Genomic DNA, 19,922 nt, shown 5'->3' with positions numbered 1-19,922 from the left:
ATTTTTCTGATTATTTTAATTAGCCACTTTGAAACTCTGCCACGCAATGTCTTATTTCGTTCTTATGCTACCCAATACCAAATTTATGTAATGAAGTTAAAGGCACTTGATCATCCAGTCACAAGAGAAGGTCGCCTGTAGAATGATCGCGTTACCACCAATGTGAAGAGTGAGGGCCAGGTTGTGATAACTAATTATATTTGGATGTTTAGCTATCATTGACAATCCATCGCAAACTATATTTCTTCCCTGCCGGACCTTGGCCATCATGTGCTGTTTGCACATTTCATTTTCGTAAATAATGCTAATGGTAGAGAAATGGTCACAAGAATATTTACCTGCTAGAGGAGGTCCAACCATACAAGCTGCTCCTCTGCACAGGCTGAGTAAGCCGAAAGAGTTCGTCAGATTGTCCAGACCGAAGAGCTCCACGAGGATGATTGATGTGAGCAAAATATAAGCAGCTGAAAAGAAAAGCAAGAATGGAGCTCTATTGTGGCCTGCTAAAGAAGTTCTCGCTACAGTGCAGTCAAATGGTCCTAGCCTATAACTAAATTTCTCAAGTGGTCTTTATGAATCTCTAAACCTATGAGCAAGAATATTAGCACATGAATGGAGAAACATGTGCCCCTTATCCAATAGATGTGCTTTATATGTAGGCATATAAATGTGCATGTAGATGATGTGGTTTGTAAAGCTGGAAAGGCGCTATACTTTATACAACGAAATTTAAAAACTTCGGAACTGAACTTAAAAAAGACAGCCTATTTAACATGCATACGACCTACACTGGAATACGCTTGTGCCGTATGTGATTCTTCGCAAGCCACATTGATTGATAAAATTGAAAAAAAATTCACAACCGGGCGGCCAGGTTCGTCTTGGGACGGTACAAGAGAGGGGAGAGCTGCAGTCAGATGAAAAATTAGCTTGGGTGGGAACTGCTTTCCTCGTGTCGGCAAAAGCTGCGACTGAAGTTCTTTTTTCAGATATATAATGATAAAACAGGAATTAATAAAGAAAAATACTTTAAGGAACCTCATTACCGTTTATTTAAAACTGACCATGTTTTCAAAATAAGAGAATTACGCACCCGGACGAACCTGTTTGCGAATTCATTTTTTGTTAGAACTGTCCAAGAGTCGAATGGATTGTCTGCCATGCAAGTGTGCTGTAAGAACGAAGAATTGTTTATGCCCTTTCTGTAACCCCCCTGCTGTAACGCCTTTGGGCAATGTGGGGTAACCTTTGAATAAAGAATAAAGAATATAAGAAGTGCTCCTCCCTTAGAGCATGTGGCTGAGGAGCTGCACCCTTTTACTATTTGCTTGGTTGAAAGCATCACACATATACCATCCTGAGTTATTATATATGTTTGTGACTACACTGGAAAACTAATTACCACTGTTACAAGCAGTATCTTTAGCCTTAAGAAATAAGTATAAAACAGCACATGCTTATTAGTCTGATCCTTGCTTTTAACATTACTTACAAGTGCCACGGTAGTAGTTGGTCACTTCGAAAATACTGGGTGTTTTAGTTATCAGTCATGATAGCAAAGTATACAGATAATGTGTGATCCTGTATACAGCGTAAAACTCACCGACAATTAATCCGAAGATCATACACGTGGCCACGGTGGCTGGGTAGGAATAGCAGAAAGGCAGAATGAACACAGCAATACCGCTTAGGCAGAGGGAAAGGTTGTTGAGTAGTAGGCAGTTGATCTGGGGCAGGTCCGAGAGCCATCCGAAGATGAGACGTCCAATCATGTTTGTGATACCGATGAGTGAAAGAAGGAAGGCGGCCTTGTCCTTGTCGATGCCTTTAAGCACGGCAGAGTCAGCGATGTACATGAAAGGTATGCAGAAACCCATCATGCCAACGATGTTTGAGACGCAGACCAAAACAAAAGCTGGGTTCTTGAGCAATTCCATGTCTAGCATGTCGGCGAGGGTATCGGTCATGGAGGCTGGCAGGCGCAAGCAGGGTGGACAAAAAGAACCTGCCGCAGGCTTGCCATCTGGAAGATCCACACCGCTGGCTGCAGGGATGGTGTCTGTTGCTGGGATGGTCAATACGCTGGCGACGTAAGAACGAACGTCACCCTGCGACAGACGATACTCGGGAAGGTTGACTACGCTTCCACTGTAGAATATATCTTTGCGATACATGGGTCGAGCGATGTCCTTTTTCTTTGCCTTCTGAATTTGGCGCGGTCCGCCAGCCACAGTCTCCTGCGACACGCGCTTCCAGACCTCGCCAGACGTAGTGAGACGGCCGTGTGGCCGGCTCGCTGCGCCCGTGTACACATAGCCGCTCGAAGACATGCGAGGAGACGAGCTGTTCCTACGCATCTCAGTTCCCATGGTAATGTTCGACAGACACAGCTTCGTGGCACTCCTGGAAGACATGATGCCCTTGCGCCTGGCGATCTCCTGAATGGCCGATACAGCCGTCGGAGCCGCAACTGCAGGACCACCGTTCACGACGTGGCCATTCGGTGTTGACTGATTACCGGAAGCCTGGTTGTCTTGTTCAGAAGGAATCATCTGGGTTGTCTCTGTGACTGTCTTCTCGTCGTCGACGTTTGACTGCTGCTGCCCTGCATCTTTCTCGGATTCCGTGGTTGCCGGCGCCGTTTCCTGTCGCGGTGAACCCTTTTTAGTGCCGCCGTTCTCCTTTCCCGAGTCTCCAGAATCGTCGTTCTGGTCTTCCTTTGAGCCCATGCGGGATGGCCTGGCCTCCTGAATGGGGGACAGCGTGATGACTGGCGTGTCCATAGGAGACTTGCCCCACTGGTCCAGGTACAGTGTCGAGTGGACGCCCGGCTCGGTGTTCAAGAGCAGCTTCTGCCTCTTCTCGATGGTCCCGTCCGCGTGCTGCACCAAGAAGAACTGGCTGTTACAGAGTGAGTCCTGCCGCTGCCGCTCTTTTTCCTCCCAGATCCGCTGCAGAAGCGGCTTAGTCTGCGGGTTGTCCGATGCGAGGAGCGGCCGCATGAGTGCGCCAAACACGGCGCAGTTGAGCGACAGGCCGGCCAAAATCATGAGTGCCCCTTTCCAGTTGAAGATGGTGAGCAGGTACTGACAGAAAGGGGCGAACACGAATGCGCCCATGCCGGAGCCACAGACGGCGATTCCTGTAGCCAGTGCACGCTTCTTGGAGAAGTATTGGTTCACGCTCACGATGGCTGGTAGATAGATGAGACCGAAGCCGACACCTGCGAGTGCAAGAAAATGAGAGAGTTATTACTAATGCGGTATCGTCATTTCCGACAGTATCTACGTGCTTGCCGGTGAACTTTCAAGAAAACATTTGAGCTAACACGAACTTTGAATGTTTTTTGAGGAACACACAAAGTGAAGCTGCGTTGGTACGAACACAGTTGTATAATGCCTCTCGCTTCATGATAAGGCTCATGAATAAAATATGCCAGCTAGCTATCTAGTGAATATAATTTTGTTAGGTCACAATGTTTGTAAAATGCAGTAAGTGCATACCGATTTACAGAGGCAATATAGTAGAGCTGATAAGTAACTGCTGTGGATCCATGAAGTTTCTGAGCATAATGACGAGTTTTCTATGTGCATTTTTATGTGCATCGGTGTACTTTTATAGGTGAAGCTCCTGAGGCTGTGAGTTGTTCCCTTCACGGCTGTAGCAGTAGTATGTAGCCACCTCTAGTTTATTAAATATGGCATAATGTGTGTATGCTCTTGGGGATGATATCACTAGATAGCCTTAGCGGTTTCGATAGAATATCCACGGAGTGAATGATGATTAATGGGGCGAAGCGTTCGTCTGTCCTTGCGTCCATCCGTCCATCTTTCTGTCAGTATGTCTGTTTTTGCTTGTGTCCGTCCATGTGCCCGTTCGTGCTTCCATCCGTCTCTCTATCCGTTCGTGCATCCGTGCTTCTGTGAGTACGTCTGAACGCACGGACACACAGGCGAACAGATGGACGCTTCGCCCCACTCATAATCATTCAGTCCGTGAATATGCTGTAATTTTTTAAAAACGTGTCAACCAAGTTTATCAAAATGAGAAAAAACTGTTTATTACACTGCCTTTGCTACTTGCACAGTATACTAACGAGGTTTGGTAAGGTTAGCAGTCATTTTAAGACACGTGAGTGATATACTAGACTTGTTTGAATGTTACAGTATCGTTAACTTTATGGATTCCAGAGGAAACGTCTCATGGTCAAAGTTTTTACTTTCTCATGACACATAAAATCATTAAAAGATACATCCGTGAATTCAGAGGCTGGACATTAGACTCTGAATGCAATTTAGATATAAAGGCTTCATTGTTTCGTAGATGCAGTTGCGTAACTTCATGCAATGACACAGTGCAAAAAAGCCTAAAGAGCTCAATTTTTCTTACCAGCCATCAAACCAAATGTGACCATTAGGCTGCCCACGTCCTGTACGATGGTGCTAAGCAAGAAAGCGATGCAGGCAACGATGCTTCCCCCGATGCACACAGCCCGGCAGCCATACCGATTTGTCAACGCACTCACCAAGGGGCCTAAAATGAAAAATAATAGTAATAAATACACTGTTTTATAGGTACAAGAACTTAGTCAAACACAGTCTTACATTCGGGAAGAAAGCCTACAAGATGAGAATAACAAGAAAACTTGAAGGATCGCTTCAAGCGACCTAGTAGTTCTAGACGAATTTGTACATTCGCTCAACCACATCGACAGCCGACGTCACTGTCGACAATCCCATGCAAGAGACCACATTGCAACCAGTCTACATGCACTTACGCATGTGCTACGTATAAAAAAGAATGTTGAATATAAATCTGTGCTAGATTTCTCCCCACCTGCACTTCTAAACTCATCTTCTTTGGCTGTTTCTTTCACCCTCTTTTTGCACATGCATCCAAAGCTTTAATGCATCTTTTAAGAGTTTGTTTCGCATGTCAAGTGTCCGAACTGCTGCTTTATTAAGTTATGAACTAGAATTATGCACTCTAATCGGTCGCTAAGCAAGATACCGCAGCCACATTTTTTAAATGTGCCGAAGTTCGATAGACAACTAAATAGCACTAGCTTATCGGAGTTACATGAAGCTGGTAGTTTTGTCTTATGAAAACTTATAAGAAATTCTCACTCATGCTACCCGAAACTGCTTTTCCGGTAGTTAAGCCTCATGTACAACATAAGTGTTCACGGCAATTCACCACATGTTTCTTCACCGTTGAATTGTCATGGCATGGCAACCGGGTATGCGTGTTTAAGTATCAGTAATAGGTAATGTAAATAGAACAAGGTCAAAGGGATTGGCGGAAGGCAACTGTAGTTTCATCTCAGGGCCTCCTTACTGTCGCCTAAGCCTAACCCGCTTGAGTCTGTATTTATGTACCTCTTTAACATAAATGTATGGTTTCCTCAATTCCTGCAGTGTGTACAGTGTACTCTTCATCGTTTAATGGACCCTTTTCGCAATTCCAAAGTGCGCTTCTCTGCAATGCATACTTGCTTAAGTAATGACGGTGCCTGTCATGCTTCAAGCGAAGACGCGATCCTAGTCGAACGTGTAGGGTCACATCTGTTATGAGTATTTATACCAAGAGAGCCGGCTGTATATTTTTTACATCACTCCACAAGGAGAGCGCGCCTTACCACTTTTTTGCAGTGACTAGCCGCCATCAGTTGTTCAAAGTGCATAGTAGAAAAGCTAACTTTACAATTTTGAAAAGGGTCTGCTGAACCAAAATTTCAAGCCTGCTGAACCAAAATTTCAAGCCTCAAGGCTGGCTGATTATTTCTTATGGAATTCAATATCCTCCATTGAAGAAGCTGTTGAGAGCAAGCGGAGTGTAGAAAGCGATACGCACCGGCGCTCAGGTAACATCCCGACAGCAATGATCCAACCCAAGCGACGGTCCCTTTGGGTGCCTTGAAGTGGTCCACGAATTCGGGGAAGAAGATTCCGAAGGTGTAAGCGATGCCGTCGACCACCATGTTGCAGAGGAACGAAGCGGCAACGATCATCCAGCCCCAGCCGCCGTCCGGAGGTTCTGGGATGGCCGCGTAGAATTCCTCCGGGTCCAGGGCTCCGTCGTCAACTTCTTCGTCTCCGCCCGCCGCCGAAGCCGTCATTATGGCTATTGCCGTTGCTGTCAGTGAAATCAACGTTATCACATCTGTTGCAGTTATAACTCAGCTATTTTTACAAGCCTTGAGAGAGCTGTTTGTTGGGCAAAGGTACCAAAAAAAAATGCCAGCACAAGAGGGGACACGAACAAAAAACAGGGTGCTCTGTCCCATGTCCTCTCCTATGTTTGCATTTTTTCGTGCCTTAAAACCAATCATTCTTGTACAAGCCAGTGCGGCCTGATCAAGGTGGTTTAGGAGGACTGAAGAACTTCAGCACCAACCACACATCATCTCGGCACAAGTGACTTCTATATAAAGGACTGGAAATGCTCATACCATATGAACAATTTGGTAGTTTGGCAACATCCTAATTTCAATCGATGAATTGTTCTGAAAGGTTGCAGCAAGTTTCAGTCTATCAAATGTTGTTGCGTTTGCGATAGTTTCTCAGAAATCAATTGTGTCAATTCACTAAGTTGACAAGTCAGGAGTGAGGTTTTTCTTCTTTTTGTTTTGCGACATCTCATTCATCAAAACAAAGGCAGTGTTTTCAACAAAACGCAATAGAGGTATCCAGAATCGCTATCGCGGTAAGCTTCCGTAATACATTCTTTCAGTCAAGTTTTTAAATTGATGGAGTGCACGCTGGTTACGCAGCCAAACAATTGTAGATGTAATATAGTCAAATCATCGTCTTCTTATAACGATACTTTTGGTGGTCAGCAGTCCAGAAAGACAGCGGTACTTGCATGCACTAACCGTGTTCTTAAATAAAATACCGCGCTGACCACCCGTGGATGAGTGACCGATTCTCGAGTACAAACGTGCGGCATTAACCTGAACTCTGGGCTTTATTGCTGTAGTTCCATGTTTGCCATGTGTCTTCCGCTTAAGTGTACCAACCTGGGCTTGGTCCTCACTGGAAACCTTGTCTCGCGCACTGTCTCGCGCAACCACAAGCACTTAATATCAGCTCATTCCAAACGTCGTTATCTTATCACTGCCACGTGGTGACGTTTTGCGCCATCGAATGTGACCTCATAGGGACGTGATGTCGTCACCTGTGAACACGCGAGTCAGTCAACGCCGCCAGCTCTAGACCTAATTAAGGCCTAAGGTTTTAGATGCAATTAACTGCAGGTGCCACATGCACACGACCGTACTGTAGCGTGTGGCAGCTTGGGCTAGTTGGTATGGCATGACGATAGTTATAGCGCGAGAACAAAACGACGACACAGAGACAAGAAGAACACGAAATGTCTTTCGTGTCCTTCTTGTCTCTGTGTCGTCGTTTTGTTCTCGCGCTATAACTATCGCCGTACTGTCACGTTGCAGTTGTACCTGATGGCGGTATTCCTGGTGGTAGTGCGGGCCCGTTCTCCGTGGGCGAGGGCAGGCCGCTGGGCGGCCCGTGCTGTGCCGCCGCCGCTGCCACCGTGGCGATGGTGGCCGCCGATCCGAGGCCAGTGACACTGCCGGCCAGGGAGGGGCTCGACTGGAGCTGGCATAAGGTCTTCGAGTCCAGCTCCTTGGACATAGACTCTGCGCATGCAGAGTAAATACATCGCGTTGGAGAGCGTGTTGGAAAGAAGCGAGATGTGCAGATTCAGGCAAAGTATGCACATTTTTTTTAGCTGGACGTATTCGCTCTTTATGCGTAATTATGATTAAGATTTCATGTAAAGAAAACTCTGAGAGGCCAGCCTTTATAGTAGGCAGGTGCACTGTAGCTTCTGGGAAATGAGAACAACAGAAGGGAAACGGAAGTATAGTGATGAGTAATGATAGGTTCAGATGACCGAGAAAGAAATGCGCTTTATTGTCCCAATAATTCCGCTTATCTAATCACGTGGCATCAAAACACCTGAATTTTCCTGGTCTCTCTTACCAGTGAATGTACTACGTATCTAGAAGAATTATAAATAGTAGGCGCACTGAACAGTACATATTGCGTCACCACTTTGATTGATTGATTGATTGCGGCAAAGTGCATCACCCATTTCATCATATTTGCGCATCTAATAAAGCACGATACAACTACACGCTGTTCTGTTGCTGTCGGCAACCAAGATACGCCACCGTTTTGCAAAGCTGCTACGGACGTAACACCATTGCAAAGCTGAACGAGCTCCGATAAGGAAAGCCTTTAGCGCAAGGCCAACACGATCGGTTGTCGAGCGGACGTCCGATCACGATAACAAACGAAGAACTTTCTCGTCAAGTGAAAAAAAATACCAAAGGCGAGGACGCGATCGGGGAAGGATTGAATAGAGTGCAAACTATACTATCACGTGCATCATAAGCGCATTTGTAAGTGTTCGTACAGCGCGCGTGCAAGGTGCTCAACTGTTGCTTTGGTCCTTTCGCTCGCTCTTCTTCAGTGGGAGGCCGCAGAGGAGTGCACCAGCAAGCGAGCACTGCTATCGGAACTCATCAGGGACAAGTGGATCGCGCGTAATGTCCTCAGCCAAAAGCTTTCGAGAAGAAAGGATCGGGCAACGTCAAGAGATGCAGAACAGTTTGCACCGGTTCGAACCGAGCCTCAGGTGATTCGATCGGTATACGGGAGGGCGGAACACGTGTCAGTCTCTCCACTCGAAAAAGAAGAAGAGAGATAACGTTGTTATTCAAGAGCGTGTAATCTCGGGTGACCGCTTTACGGATAACACTTTTCTCTTTCTTGCCCGTAGCTGCAGTAACGCGCGCGCGGTATCCTCAGTGAGTCGTCGGCACTCGACTTCAATTCTGCTTCGTTTTCCGGGGAACTCTTTATTTCTTTCGCGTTGGATATTCGTGATGACTCGAGCGGCCGCACGGTGAACGCTATGCTACGATGCCACGCAGGGTAGTACAAAAAAGTTGTGCTCGAAAGAGGTCCTTATCTCGAGCCTGGCTCTGATCTCCCGCTCAAATAGATGCGAAGGCGCATAGCGGTGACAAAATGCGCTACCGGCTTTGAACGTTGTTGGCGGCATTTGAAACAGAAAGTCTGGCGGATCGGTGTTTGAAGGATGGCCATGGAGACCTCTGTGAAAGTTATTGTGCGTGACTGCGAAAAACTCAAGACACCAAAAAAAAACTAAATTTTGAACGATTAACGCCAGCGTTTGGGCGAGTTGGTAGTTCATCGTCAAGAAAGCTATGAACGCCAAGTTTCAGCCACTTATTTGCCAGAGAACGTATTGAATGAGTATGCCTCAACTTCGTGAATATGACCTTCGATAAAGTGACAGTGGCGTACAAACTATATTTTAATGGTGCAAATAATTCTTGAATACCAGTGGAGCAGCAATTATCTTCAGATAAGAATGATGCCGACATGCCAACATTACGTTCGCATGACTTAGCGCAATTTCATTATACTTTCATTGAACACGGGTTATTTCATGAAAACTGCTTCGTTATTGCACAGCAGCAACGCCTGTAAATGTAAAATTATCTTATTTCAGTGTTCAAATGTAGTTTAATTATTGCAATCTTGAGAAAAAGTTTTATCGAAGCAAGACAACAAGGCGCTACCGAAGCCTCAAGGAGAAAATTACAACGAAAAAATGTTTGTTTTTGTTTTCCTTAAAGCAATAAGTGAAAATCATCCTAATATTTGCGGACGTCGTGTCTCCTTGTGTCCACTAGAAGACTTGTTTTTTGCTATAAATAAAGCCATTTTTTCTCGTTTTCAGGATATCCCCCTTTTCACCTATAAATTTATTGAATATATGCCCGAAAAATGGGTACTTGCACAACTGAAGTGGGCACAGAATACAAAGGGTTACGAAGGCTACATCTCTTCAACCTTGTTTCTGAACTCTAATAATGCTCACTGATCCGACCGCACAAGCTTACCGCGTACATTAGCAAAAAAAAAAAAAAACTAGCACACAAATACATAAATAAAATTCGAGAAACCACGACAAATTACGTTTTTGCAGGAACGAACATCAACGAACTGCAAATGTCTCAGAGCATTTGTATAAACATGAATAAACGTGTCCTTAAAGTCACGTGCAGAGTAAAAAATATTGTCACTTTGAACACGACTGAAAATTTCTCCGTCATCAATTTGCCCTTCAGAGCTGTCATAAGGTGATAAAGTAGCGCAAAGCTCGTAAATGCCATGTTGGTTATGCATACTTTGTGCATGTTAACCTGTAGTATATAGGCACGCCCTATAGCTTTCTCAACGCTGATCGCTTGTGATGACACGATTCGTACGTGTTCAGCAAAGCTACGAGTACGTCGATTTCTTGAATATAATCAATAATGTCTCGTTCTGGCAGACGTGATGCCTTCAGCTAGCATGCGAGAGATTATTCCTGAGCTACTAGGTTGTAATAAGACCACGTGCTATGTGACGCCAACAGGCGAAAAAGACAGTTCTTAAACTCGCCGTAATGGCAACCGGCGGCGCTGACAGACGCTCACACGTTTAAACGCACATATATACCCTATAAAGTAGACGGGAGATAACCGCCACTGTAGTTCAGTGGTAAAGCATCGGACGTGTTATTCAAAGGTTAGAGTGTAGGTTCGGTTCCTTCCACTTCTCTTTCTTCACTTTTGCATCACACTTACTCCTAATAACATCCCCTATACTTTCTTTTGACATCATTCGCTGTTCCTATTATTATTGTACTTGTCTGTAATACTGTACTAGTCTGTAAATTCTGTACGCAAGTAGACACACCAAAGAAATGTTATAGTTGTCGCGCCCGCCACGATCTGATTAAAATAAGCGGACGAACAAAAGATATTAGTTTAGTAGAGACCGTATCGAGAGTGATATATATAATGGGCCGGAATAACTTCAGATTTGAATATTACAGGGGCAGCACGAAGAATTTGGCTATACTTTTCACGTATAGCCAAAACGAAAAAAAAAGATCTCGATGAAATTAGGAGCGGTCTAATTGAGAGAAAAGCAAGAAATGAAATTGACACCGAGTCGCACATCGTGTAGCTCGTTTCCAATAACGGGTGTATGCATGCTGTGGGATAGCCAAGAATAATAAGTACAGGCAAGCAACCCACGCCAGAGTGGTAAGCGTAATGAAGTATCATAGCGCTAACTGTTGCCGGCATGGCTATACTTAGATCTCGAGTAACAGCTTAAATTTGGTTCGCCGGAGCGGCTCCGCCGTTTCGCGCGTCCCGCCTGCGTTTCGCGCGTCCCGCCTGCGTCCCGCCTGCGGTTCTTACCTTGGGACCTCCCAGTGAATCTGTACCCATAAACTTTTTCATGTTCGCACTTGATGAATAAAGAATTGAATTGAATTGAATTGAAATACTTTCACGCACCGGTAATTACGGAGTCTCGGCTTCGCCAGCTTGCTGTCGCGTTTCGTTGAGAATCAACACGCGGTGAAATTGCATCAGACTTTCCTCATATATCAGCGCGACGCACGCAAATACAAGCAGCGAAGGGCAGCGAAAGAACTCTCATCTATAAGAAGTGTTTTTCGCGTTTCGGCGAGATACGTGGTTACGAGAAAAGCCTATTAATCAAACCACCAAGTGCGCACTGATTTCACCTGGTTCATCAAAGCTATTATACCCAACTGCCCCTGGAAAAAAAAAAGTCACATGGCGTAATGCAGTCGTTACAGCCACAAGTGTATAGCTAATTGCGGAGGCGAAATAAATGCTACCACCGTAACACCATACGATTCGTTATTAATTGAGCGGATTAATGGCGCAATGCTTGCAATTTCGAAGACACGTGTTCGCTTTGGCGGCCTTGGAGAGACAGAGACACAGAGAGAGAGAGAGAGTAATTGAGAGAAAAGGCATGGAGGTTAGCCAAGCTTGGCTAGGTTGTCTACCCTACACTTGGGGGGAGGCCTTGAGAATCATCATCATCATCAGCCTGACTACGTCCACTGCAGGACAAAGGCCTCTCCCATGTTCCGCCAGTTAACGCGGTCCTGTGCTTGCTGCTGGCAATTTATACCCGCAAACTTCTTAATCTCATCTGCCCACCTTACCTTCTGTCTCCCCCTAACCCGCTTCCCTTCTCTGGGAATCCAGTTAGTTACCATTAATGGCCAGCGGTTATCCTGTCTACGCGCTACATGCCCGGCCCATGTCCATTTCCTCTTCTTTATTTCAACAATGATATCCTTAACCCCCGTTTGTCCCCTAGCTAATTCAGTCTGCCTTGAGAATACGACGTTCTAGATTGTTCTCAACGTACGTATCTTCCCATATGCAGAAGAAAATGAGGACCCTGTGTTTGATAACTCCTCGCGGTAGCTTATAGCGACTGAGGTGTTAGCTGCTAACATTCAGGACGCGGGTTCGATCATCGGCCGCGGCGGCTGCAGTATACGATGGGGACGGAAAGGCAACAAAGCGCTGGTGTCCTCAGATTTACGCTCACATTAGGAAATCTGAGGCGGCGAACAAATTAATAGGGAGCCAGAGCGCATGCTGACGCTGGCCCGCAATATCCTCGAATATCTTCTAACCGTGAGTAGGTGCGTTCGAACGAGTAATTCGATTCACGCCTGCATCCAACTCCAGGGCAAAGCAGGAAAAAAAAAACATTCAGTGAAGCCATAGCACTGACAAAACAGAGACCACAGAAAGAGTGCAGGACGTGTACTTTCTGTAGTCCGTGTTTCATCCGCACCATGACTTCATTGAACGTAACAAACCGACTATAGCCCAACAGTATGTTCTCTTAGAAAGAAAAAAGAACAGTTCACCGAGCCGCTTCCTGGATTCCGTCGCGAACTTCATCCTCGAACTAGTTGGTGGAACATGCAGCGTGCACGACGGTATCGGCGGCAGCAGCAGCGCACCGCACGCAGCAACCGCACCAAGCGAAACACCCTCCTCGCGCCGATCGCCGGTCGAAAAGAGCCGGCCGACCGGCGTCCAGACCTCACCCACCACCCCGGCATTCTTGGGCGATAAGATAGAGGCGCATCTCCTTGACTGTTACGCTGGAGCGAGCAGCCGCCCTCCATCATGAGAGCGTTGGTCTATCTGAGTTGAGCGCGCGTACTCAGTATGCAGCACAGATATGGGCGCCGACTTTTTCTCATGTTCGCGAATTAACTATAGCGTAAAGAAAACTGTGCGAAAGCTTGGCTTACATCTGCGACTGGTCAGTGACTATAGAGCTCCAATTTAGGCGAGCTCGCCGTGTTCCACCACTGCAGACGTTTTGCACAGAATGACGTCGAAAAGAATACGGTACATAAGCAGTCCGCTTTTGGTTCGTCCTGTGTGCAGAAAACGTCTACGCATTTTATAGAGCTCCCGTTCGTTTTATTGAAACGCCACACACAAGTCAATTTCACCGCAATGGCGACGCAATGAGCGCGTTTATCAACACATTGGAATGTTATGCGAAATGAGGCTGGTAGCCAGCTGCTTTATAATCCGACCTCACGTACCTCTACAAAATACCGACGCAAGAGATTACGGTTACCCCAGGAAGATAAGTGTTTTTTTCTTGCTTTCTGTAACCTGAAAGCGAAAATTGAAAGCGGTGAGGTCACAGAAAGCACAACGGTGTATTCATTTCTGTACCGATTCCTGTCTTTTGATCTCTGTTTAGATATGAATCCCTGGAACCGCACCCATTTGATCAAGGTTTCCAGTTGCTTCCTTGGCAACGCGGGACACTGCCGGCACGCCTTCAGTCTCTGTTCGCCCAGACGGAACCGGCCTGTTCGCTCAATCTCTGCTTGAGCTGCGCCTGTTTGCAGCCTTCGCAAGCTTTCGCTCGCACATGAGCGTATTCGACGCGCTAAGAGATGATATCGGTACTTTACACAGGCATGACGGCGACTGCAAAATTCACCTCGACTGTCCACATGATATCTACTACAATAAAGAAGCGAAGAAAATATAATGTTGTGTATTCTGTGAAGGCTGGTGCAATGCTCGGTGCCGGCTGCCCATCTCTTCGACGTGTCCGTGCGCTGACTTTCTCAGAGGACTATCAAATATGGAATGTAGAACCTAACCAAGCGGCTTATTCTATTTCTTTTTTAACATGAACGTCCCCGAGTGGGCCTGGCCAGATGACGTTGGCATTACTCGCGTCTATTGCGGACCAAATCAAGTTGTTTCACGCTCTGTCTTTGCAAGATATTCAAGATACGTTGATTAGTATACCAGCCGAGCACATTTTGTTTAGCTTGAACTTTCAGCGTTTCTGGTGAGCTATGGTTTGTGTCCGTTATTTTAATTTCGAGATATTGCGGTCCAAGAAACACACGGACGGAACGAAAGCGATACGGAAGAGCGTTGAACTTGCAGCTCTTGTTTAGAAAAAAAAAACTGCACATACGCACGCTGTCCGACACCAGACGTCATAAATAGCACCTGCTTAAATACCTGAAAGTAGTGTGAATGGTATGTTTACAACATTTAGATAAAGAGCTGACGCATTTAGGCAGAAGGCGAAGGCTGTGTCAAACAGCATATATGTGCACACGTGCAATTTTCCCAACAAATGTTCTTGCGAGTTCAGCGCTCGCCCTTGTCGCTTTTGCCCCGTTCGCGCGTTTATTTTTCTTTCTCCGAGACTTGGACACATCCCCACAACGGGCCTGTCCCTCACTCAGGCATGCCAACTTCTTTCTTATGCCTGGACAAGAGATGCCATCGTATAGCGCCTAGTATTTCCTCTTGTATGTATCGGCCTATTTCATGTTTGTAAAAAGGAGCAGGCGCCATCGACATTCCGAGGCGCTTGTAGCGACGTCACGGGCCGTAAGCTCCGCCCAGCCCAAAGCTCACCACCACCACCACCACCTAGAACTAGCACCCTCTATGATCAAGTGACAGCTGGCAAAGCAGCTGCATGCGCTGCCTCCGAGCACAGCACGTTCGGAGACTTAGAGTTTCCTCATATACACTAGAGGGAACTCTGGCGCTAGTGTCTATGGGAGCTGCAACGCACGGCGCTTCGGCGAGCATGGGAATGATGGGTAATACACATTACTTGTCTAATCTTCGTACTTCTGGCCTGCTTCTGCCTCCGTGTGTTCATGTGGCTTGGAGCTGTTTCCTCACGAAACGAAAATCCTCAAATGTTCAGCGGTTGCGCTTCATCACCTCATTCTTTTAGACTTACCATTTCGAATCGGGTCACGGAATTCAAAAAGATTCATTCTTTCCTTCAAAAAGAAAAAAATGACAGCATATCCACGGAGTGAATGATGGAGAGTGGGGCGAAGAATTCGTCCGTATTCGTTCTTGCTTCCGTCCGTCCATGCGTCCGTCAGTGTGACCGTCCATGCGTCCATCAGCCCGTCCGTGCGTGCGTCTGTTCGTGCGTCCGTCCCTGCGTTCGTCCATGCAGCCGCTCTTGCGTTCGTTCATGCGTCCATCCATGCATCTGTCTATGTGTCCGTTCGTCCATCTATTCAACACTCCAAGTACCACCATCTCGCATCTTTTCATCATATATTCCCAATATAGAAGCACCACCATCCAGCGGACATTCCAAGGACTAAACGAGAGGTGGCAAACGCACACTTTCTTACGGCTTGCGCTTCGGGTCTACTTCCCACCTTTAACCACCTCGAGTTCATGGTACATACTATAGTTCACTGTATTCATGGCACTGCGGCCGAACGCTCGCTAAACCTTTCGAAAACCAAAGAGGTTACACGCCCAGCGAGTATGATGTAGCAAACTTTTTCAGTCAGATAGTGCTCAATGTACATGCCAATGGCTGCTAATGGGAAATGAGAGGCGGAGAATTCGGCTTTTACTTTCTTACGGCTTGCGATTCGTATCTACTTCCCATTCTTAACCACCTCGAGTTCATTCATGGTATATACAAGTTCATTGCATTCATGGCACTGCGGCTCAACGCTCGCTAAACCTTTCTAAAGCTAAGGAGGTTACACCCAGCGAGTATAACGTAGCCTTTCTTGTCAGATAGTGCTCAATGTACATGCCAATGGCTGATAATGGTGATCGAACTAAAAGTTGAATGCTCCTGTCTTTCATTTCCCATTAGCAGGCATTGACATGTACATTGAGCACTATTTTTTATTGTACAACAACGCACAGAAGAAGTCTCTCACCGGCACCACCTTGGAGGTCAAAATGTTATACTTGTTACATACTACGGGGGACGAACGGGTGCCGCTATAAGGAGTTTCGCCCCTAAAAAAACGAAACCAGCAATAAACGAAGCCTAAAGTACGATTCGTCGCCTGCAAGTACGAAGACTAGGTAAATCTGTGTAGTACCCACCATTCCCATGGTCACTGAACAATCGCAGCACAAGAGTCCCCTCTAGTTAATTTTAGGAAACTCTACGTTCGGAGAGAGTCAGCTTCGCAGCTGTTGTGCCAGTTGCCACGTGATCATATAGGGTTTGGCAAGCTTTGGGCTGGGCGGAGCCTACGCGCCGTGACGGCGCTACAAGCGCCTCGGTACGTCGACGGCGCCTACCTCTGTTTACAAACATGGCAGAGGGTCTATAGGTTATATAGGACAAACACATAAAGCCCCGTGTAGTGGCGAAGTGCTACGTCTTTGCTCCGTAACTGGACCTAACTGGACTTATGATGTCGAGTGCAACGAGTCTACTTTACATTGAATGTACATAAAGGATCACACCAGACGGTGTCAGCGTCGCCAAACGGTATAGGGCATTAGCATCTTGCGGGCATTATGAGCAGGCAAGAGACAAAAACATATATAACGCAAAGGTGTACATGTAATCTAAGTAAATGTCCAGAACCCAAAGTGTCGTTTGAAGACAGTGGGATAACATGGAGCAATCTAACTCAGTCAGTTCGCCACAAAACTGCACTCTAGCGTGACCTCGATTCCTAATCACGACCATCATTACGCGCAGTTGGCCTAGCGCTTTCTTAGTTTGCCTAGAAAGCGTCGACTGTCGAGCTCAGTTATTGAGGTCACGGAGCACAAGGGTGTTTCTATTCTTCCGTAGATGATCTTTCAGGCGTGCCTTGTGATCGTGTGCTACTTTAAAATGTGTGATGTCGCCAAGACCACCCGCTTTAAGCTATATATTTTACCTTCGTCTAATCTATAGGCATTTCGTGAAACGGCGTGAAGATTTGCAGACTTGTGTATTAAAGCGCGCTTAACTCCGTAAACACGATTTCTTTACAAGAGTACGGATCACTGAGTACGTGAGGCTTGTAACGAGAAAAGTTGAACTGTGCGCTACCGAATTCTGTGAATAATGGGCAACATCGCAGCCAACCCGTTTTCTGACGCGCCATGTAACTCATATGAGTGTATTGATAACCCTGTGTGGGATACTGCATATCGGTCTTACGAAATGAAATACGAAATAAAAGCTTGCGATAATCCCAGTTCATCACTGCATGCACCTATTATACGGAGTATGCCGTAGGGCATGATTCCTCAAAGCGGGTTCTGCGTCATCTATAGATGTTTCGCAAGCTCATCATCAGGGTTCCGCGAGCCACTGATAAATTTCCCCCACGTTCCGCACTTGCCAGATCGCTAAGATAGTAGTGCGATCAATCGAATAAATCTTCATTACTCGCGCCCGAGTGTCGATAAGCATCTCAGCGCATAACAGAAACGCGCGAGCTGCGCAATAAATCCCGCCAGCAGATAGCGGTCAGCCGCACTCCCTAAACGACCCGCGCGGTTAAGCTACGTACTGCACTTAAATTTCGGAGGCCTTATATTACCCCCATGCGCATTTCTCTTGCTTGAACTTTACGGCCCTGCTGACCCGCAGGTCGCGGGATTGAATCCCGACTTCGGCGGCTGCATTTCCGATGGAGGCGGGAATGTTGTAGGCCCGTGTGCTCAGATTTGGTGCACGTTGAAGAACCCCAGGTGGTCAAAATATCCGGAACCTCAGGTGGTCAAAATTTCCGGGGCCCTCCACTACGGCGTCTCTCTTAATCATACAGTGGTGCTTTTGGGACGTTAAACTCCAATCAATAAATTGAACTTTGGGGCCGAAGATTAGACAGTGGGCATGCGCAGCTGCCATTCGCAAGCAAGTACGTATGCTTGTGAGCAGACATTCTCGACAACTGCCTGTCTGAAAAGCGAGCACGGGAATCGGCTGAATTCAGCAGTCGACGTGCAGCTGACCCTGATTAAGTCTCGCATCGCCTTGGTGCGAAGAAAGTGATTTCAGTTGCATGTCAGTGAATAAATATTTTTTGTAGTCTTGTTTTCGAATTCATTGTATACGTGAATGTAGCGTGAGCGTAATGAAGAAAGCATGCATGCATGAAAGCGTAAGATTGGGGAAGGCTAGGTTTCTTGGCGCCTAATTGAACTTAGTAGGTCTCCCTGTGACCAACATGGTTGAGAATCTCTGCTGTACGGTATACTCCGCTCAGTCCGTGCGGCGTACTCGCACTCCGCACTATTTTGTACGAAAAATTTAGAATACTCCGTACACATGAAATTCCCTACATATGTATGCTGCCAACATAGATGATGGCACATATTTTTATCACTTATCAATAAGTTTCGAGAGCCCCGCCGCGGTGGTCTAGTGGCTAAGGTACTCGGCTGCTGACCCGCAGATCGCGGGTTCGATTCCCGGCTGCGGTGGCTGCATTTCCGACGGAGGCGGAAATGTTGTAGGCCCGTGTGCTCAGATTTGGGCGCACGTTAAAGAAACCCCAGGTGGTCAAAATTTCCGGAGCCTTCCACTACGGCGTCTCTCATAATCATATAGTGGTTTTGGGACGTTAAACCCCACAAATCAATCGATCAATCAATAAGTTTCGAGAAGAAGAGTATGCCATATTATGGATACAGTTCATGTTTCTATGGAGGTGAGCAGCCAGCAGCAGTGAATCTTCCCGCCTGGTCTTTCTCGCAAAGAATGAGCCAGTGTTTGTTGCCGTCGCTAACCTCGCGAGAGATGGCATACTAAGTGTAACACGGCCGATGCTGACAATAATTCGCGATCCCCTGCCTACTAAGACAACGTGTCAGTTGGCGTTTCCCTTACCTTTATTGGCTCGTCGGCTCTTTCACTAGGAGGTTAGCCTAGGACGCGCAAATCCCGCCACCGCATATAACCGTGGGCGGTATCTGAGGAAGCGTAACGAATAAAATACCGAGAAACGGCTCTTTTCGTCTCTGCGGCGCACCCCTTCTCGGGCGTCGTCTCGTCAAACGTGGACAGGGTAATTGCACCGCGGTGGAGCAGATGTGCCTGTTTTTGGCATCGCGCGTCACTGTCACTTCCGTCTCTCTCGTCTGAGGCTAGTGCTTCTTGGGAGGGCCTCATTCGCCATTGCACTCTACGCGATAAGCTGTCACGCTACGAAGTGCAGTCGCCCGGATATACCTGTTTGCGAAGGATGAGAGCAAGGAACGTGCAGGGATTTCCTGAACCATCAGACGCTTCTTTAGAGGTGGCTAGAAGAAGGGCGCTAATATTCGAAAAATTTAGAATACTGAAATGAATGGTCGCTATTCGCAAACACGAACGTTTGTCATAAGGCTAACCAGTGTTCCAAAGTTATAACTGCAGCGAAATAAGCACAGAACCGATGTAAAATCCCGATCAATTTCGGCCCTGCGAACAATATATATGGTAATCTTGGGCAGTAACTAGTTACTAGTAACGCGATACCGTTTACTAGCTGTTTTTCTGTAACTTTGAACTGTAACTATAGTTATTTTCATGCTTAACGAACTTGATGTTGTAATAGTTGTATACTTTTAATCAGTAACTTGTAACTGTAACTGGTTACTATCAAGTTAGAGGAACGTGCAGCTGTGACAGTGTTACTTTTCACACAGTAACCGTTACAGAATATGCAGTTACATTTACCTTGTTTTAAAACTT

General features: G+C 46.4%; 1 protein-coding gene across 6 annotated transcripts in view; it reads right to left on the bottom strand.

Moving 5' to 3' along the window:
• LOC119172118 (uncharacterized) overlaps positions 1 to 19,922 on the bottom strand; it is a 144,844-nt gene that overhangs the window by 5,034 nt on the left and 119,888 nt on the right. For 4 of the 6 annotated variants that reach the window (XM_075892958.1, XM_037423115.2, XM_037423112.2 and 1 more), the window contains exons 2-6: positions 7,457 to 7,657; positions 5,854 to 6,135; positions 4,390 to 4,533; positions 1,604 to 3,223; positions 339 to 464 (exon numbers count right to left, since the gene is read on the bottom strand). In XM_075892958.1, coding sequence (XP_075749073.1) covers positions 339 to 464; positions 1,604 to 3,223; positions 4,390 to 4,533; positions 5,854 to 6,135; positions 7,457 to 7,657 — 2,373 coding nt within the window. Of the gene's footprint in view, positions 1 to 338; positions 465 to 1,603; positions 3,224 to 4,389; positions 4,534 to 5,853; positions 6,136 to 7,456; positions 7,658 to 12,819; positions 12,962 to 19,922 lie in introns of those variants that run through there. The other 2 variants (XM_037423113.2, XM_075892959.1) reach the window with 2 other exon arrangements.

This window comes from Rhipicephalus microplus, chromosome 4 (assembly GCF_043290135.1).
Source record: "Rhipicephalus microplus isolate Deutch F79 chromosome 4, USDA_Rmic, whole genome shotgun sequence".
NCBI lineage: Eukaryota > Metazoa > Arthropoda > Arachnida > Ixodida > Ixodidae > Rhipicephalus > Rhipicephalus microplus.
Note: the sequence above shows the minus strand (reverse complement) of the source record. Positions and strands in the feature narration are given on the sequence as shown.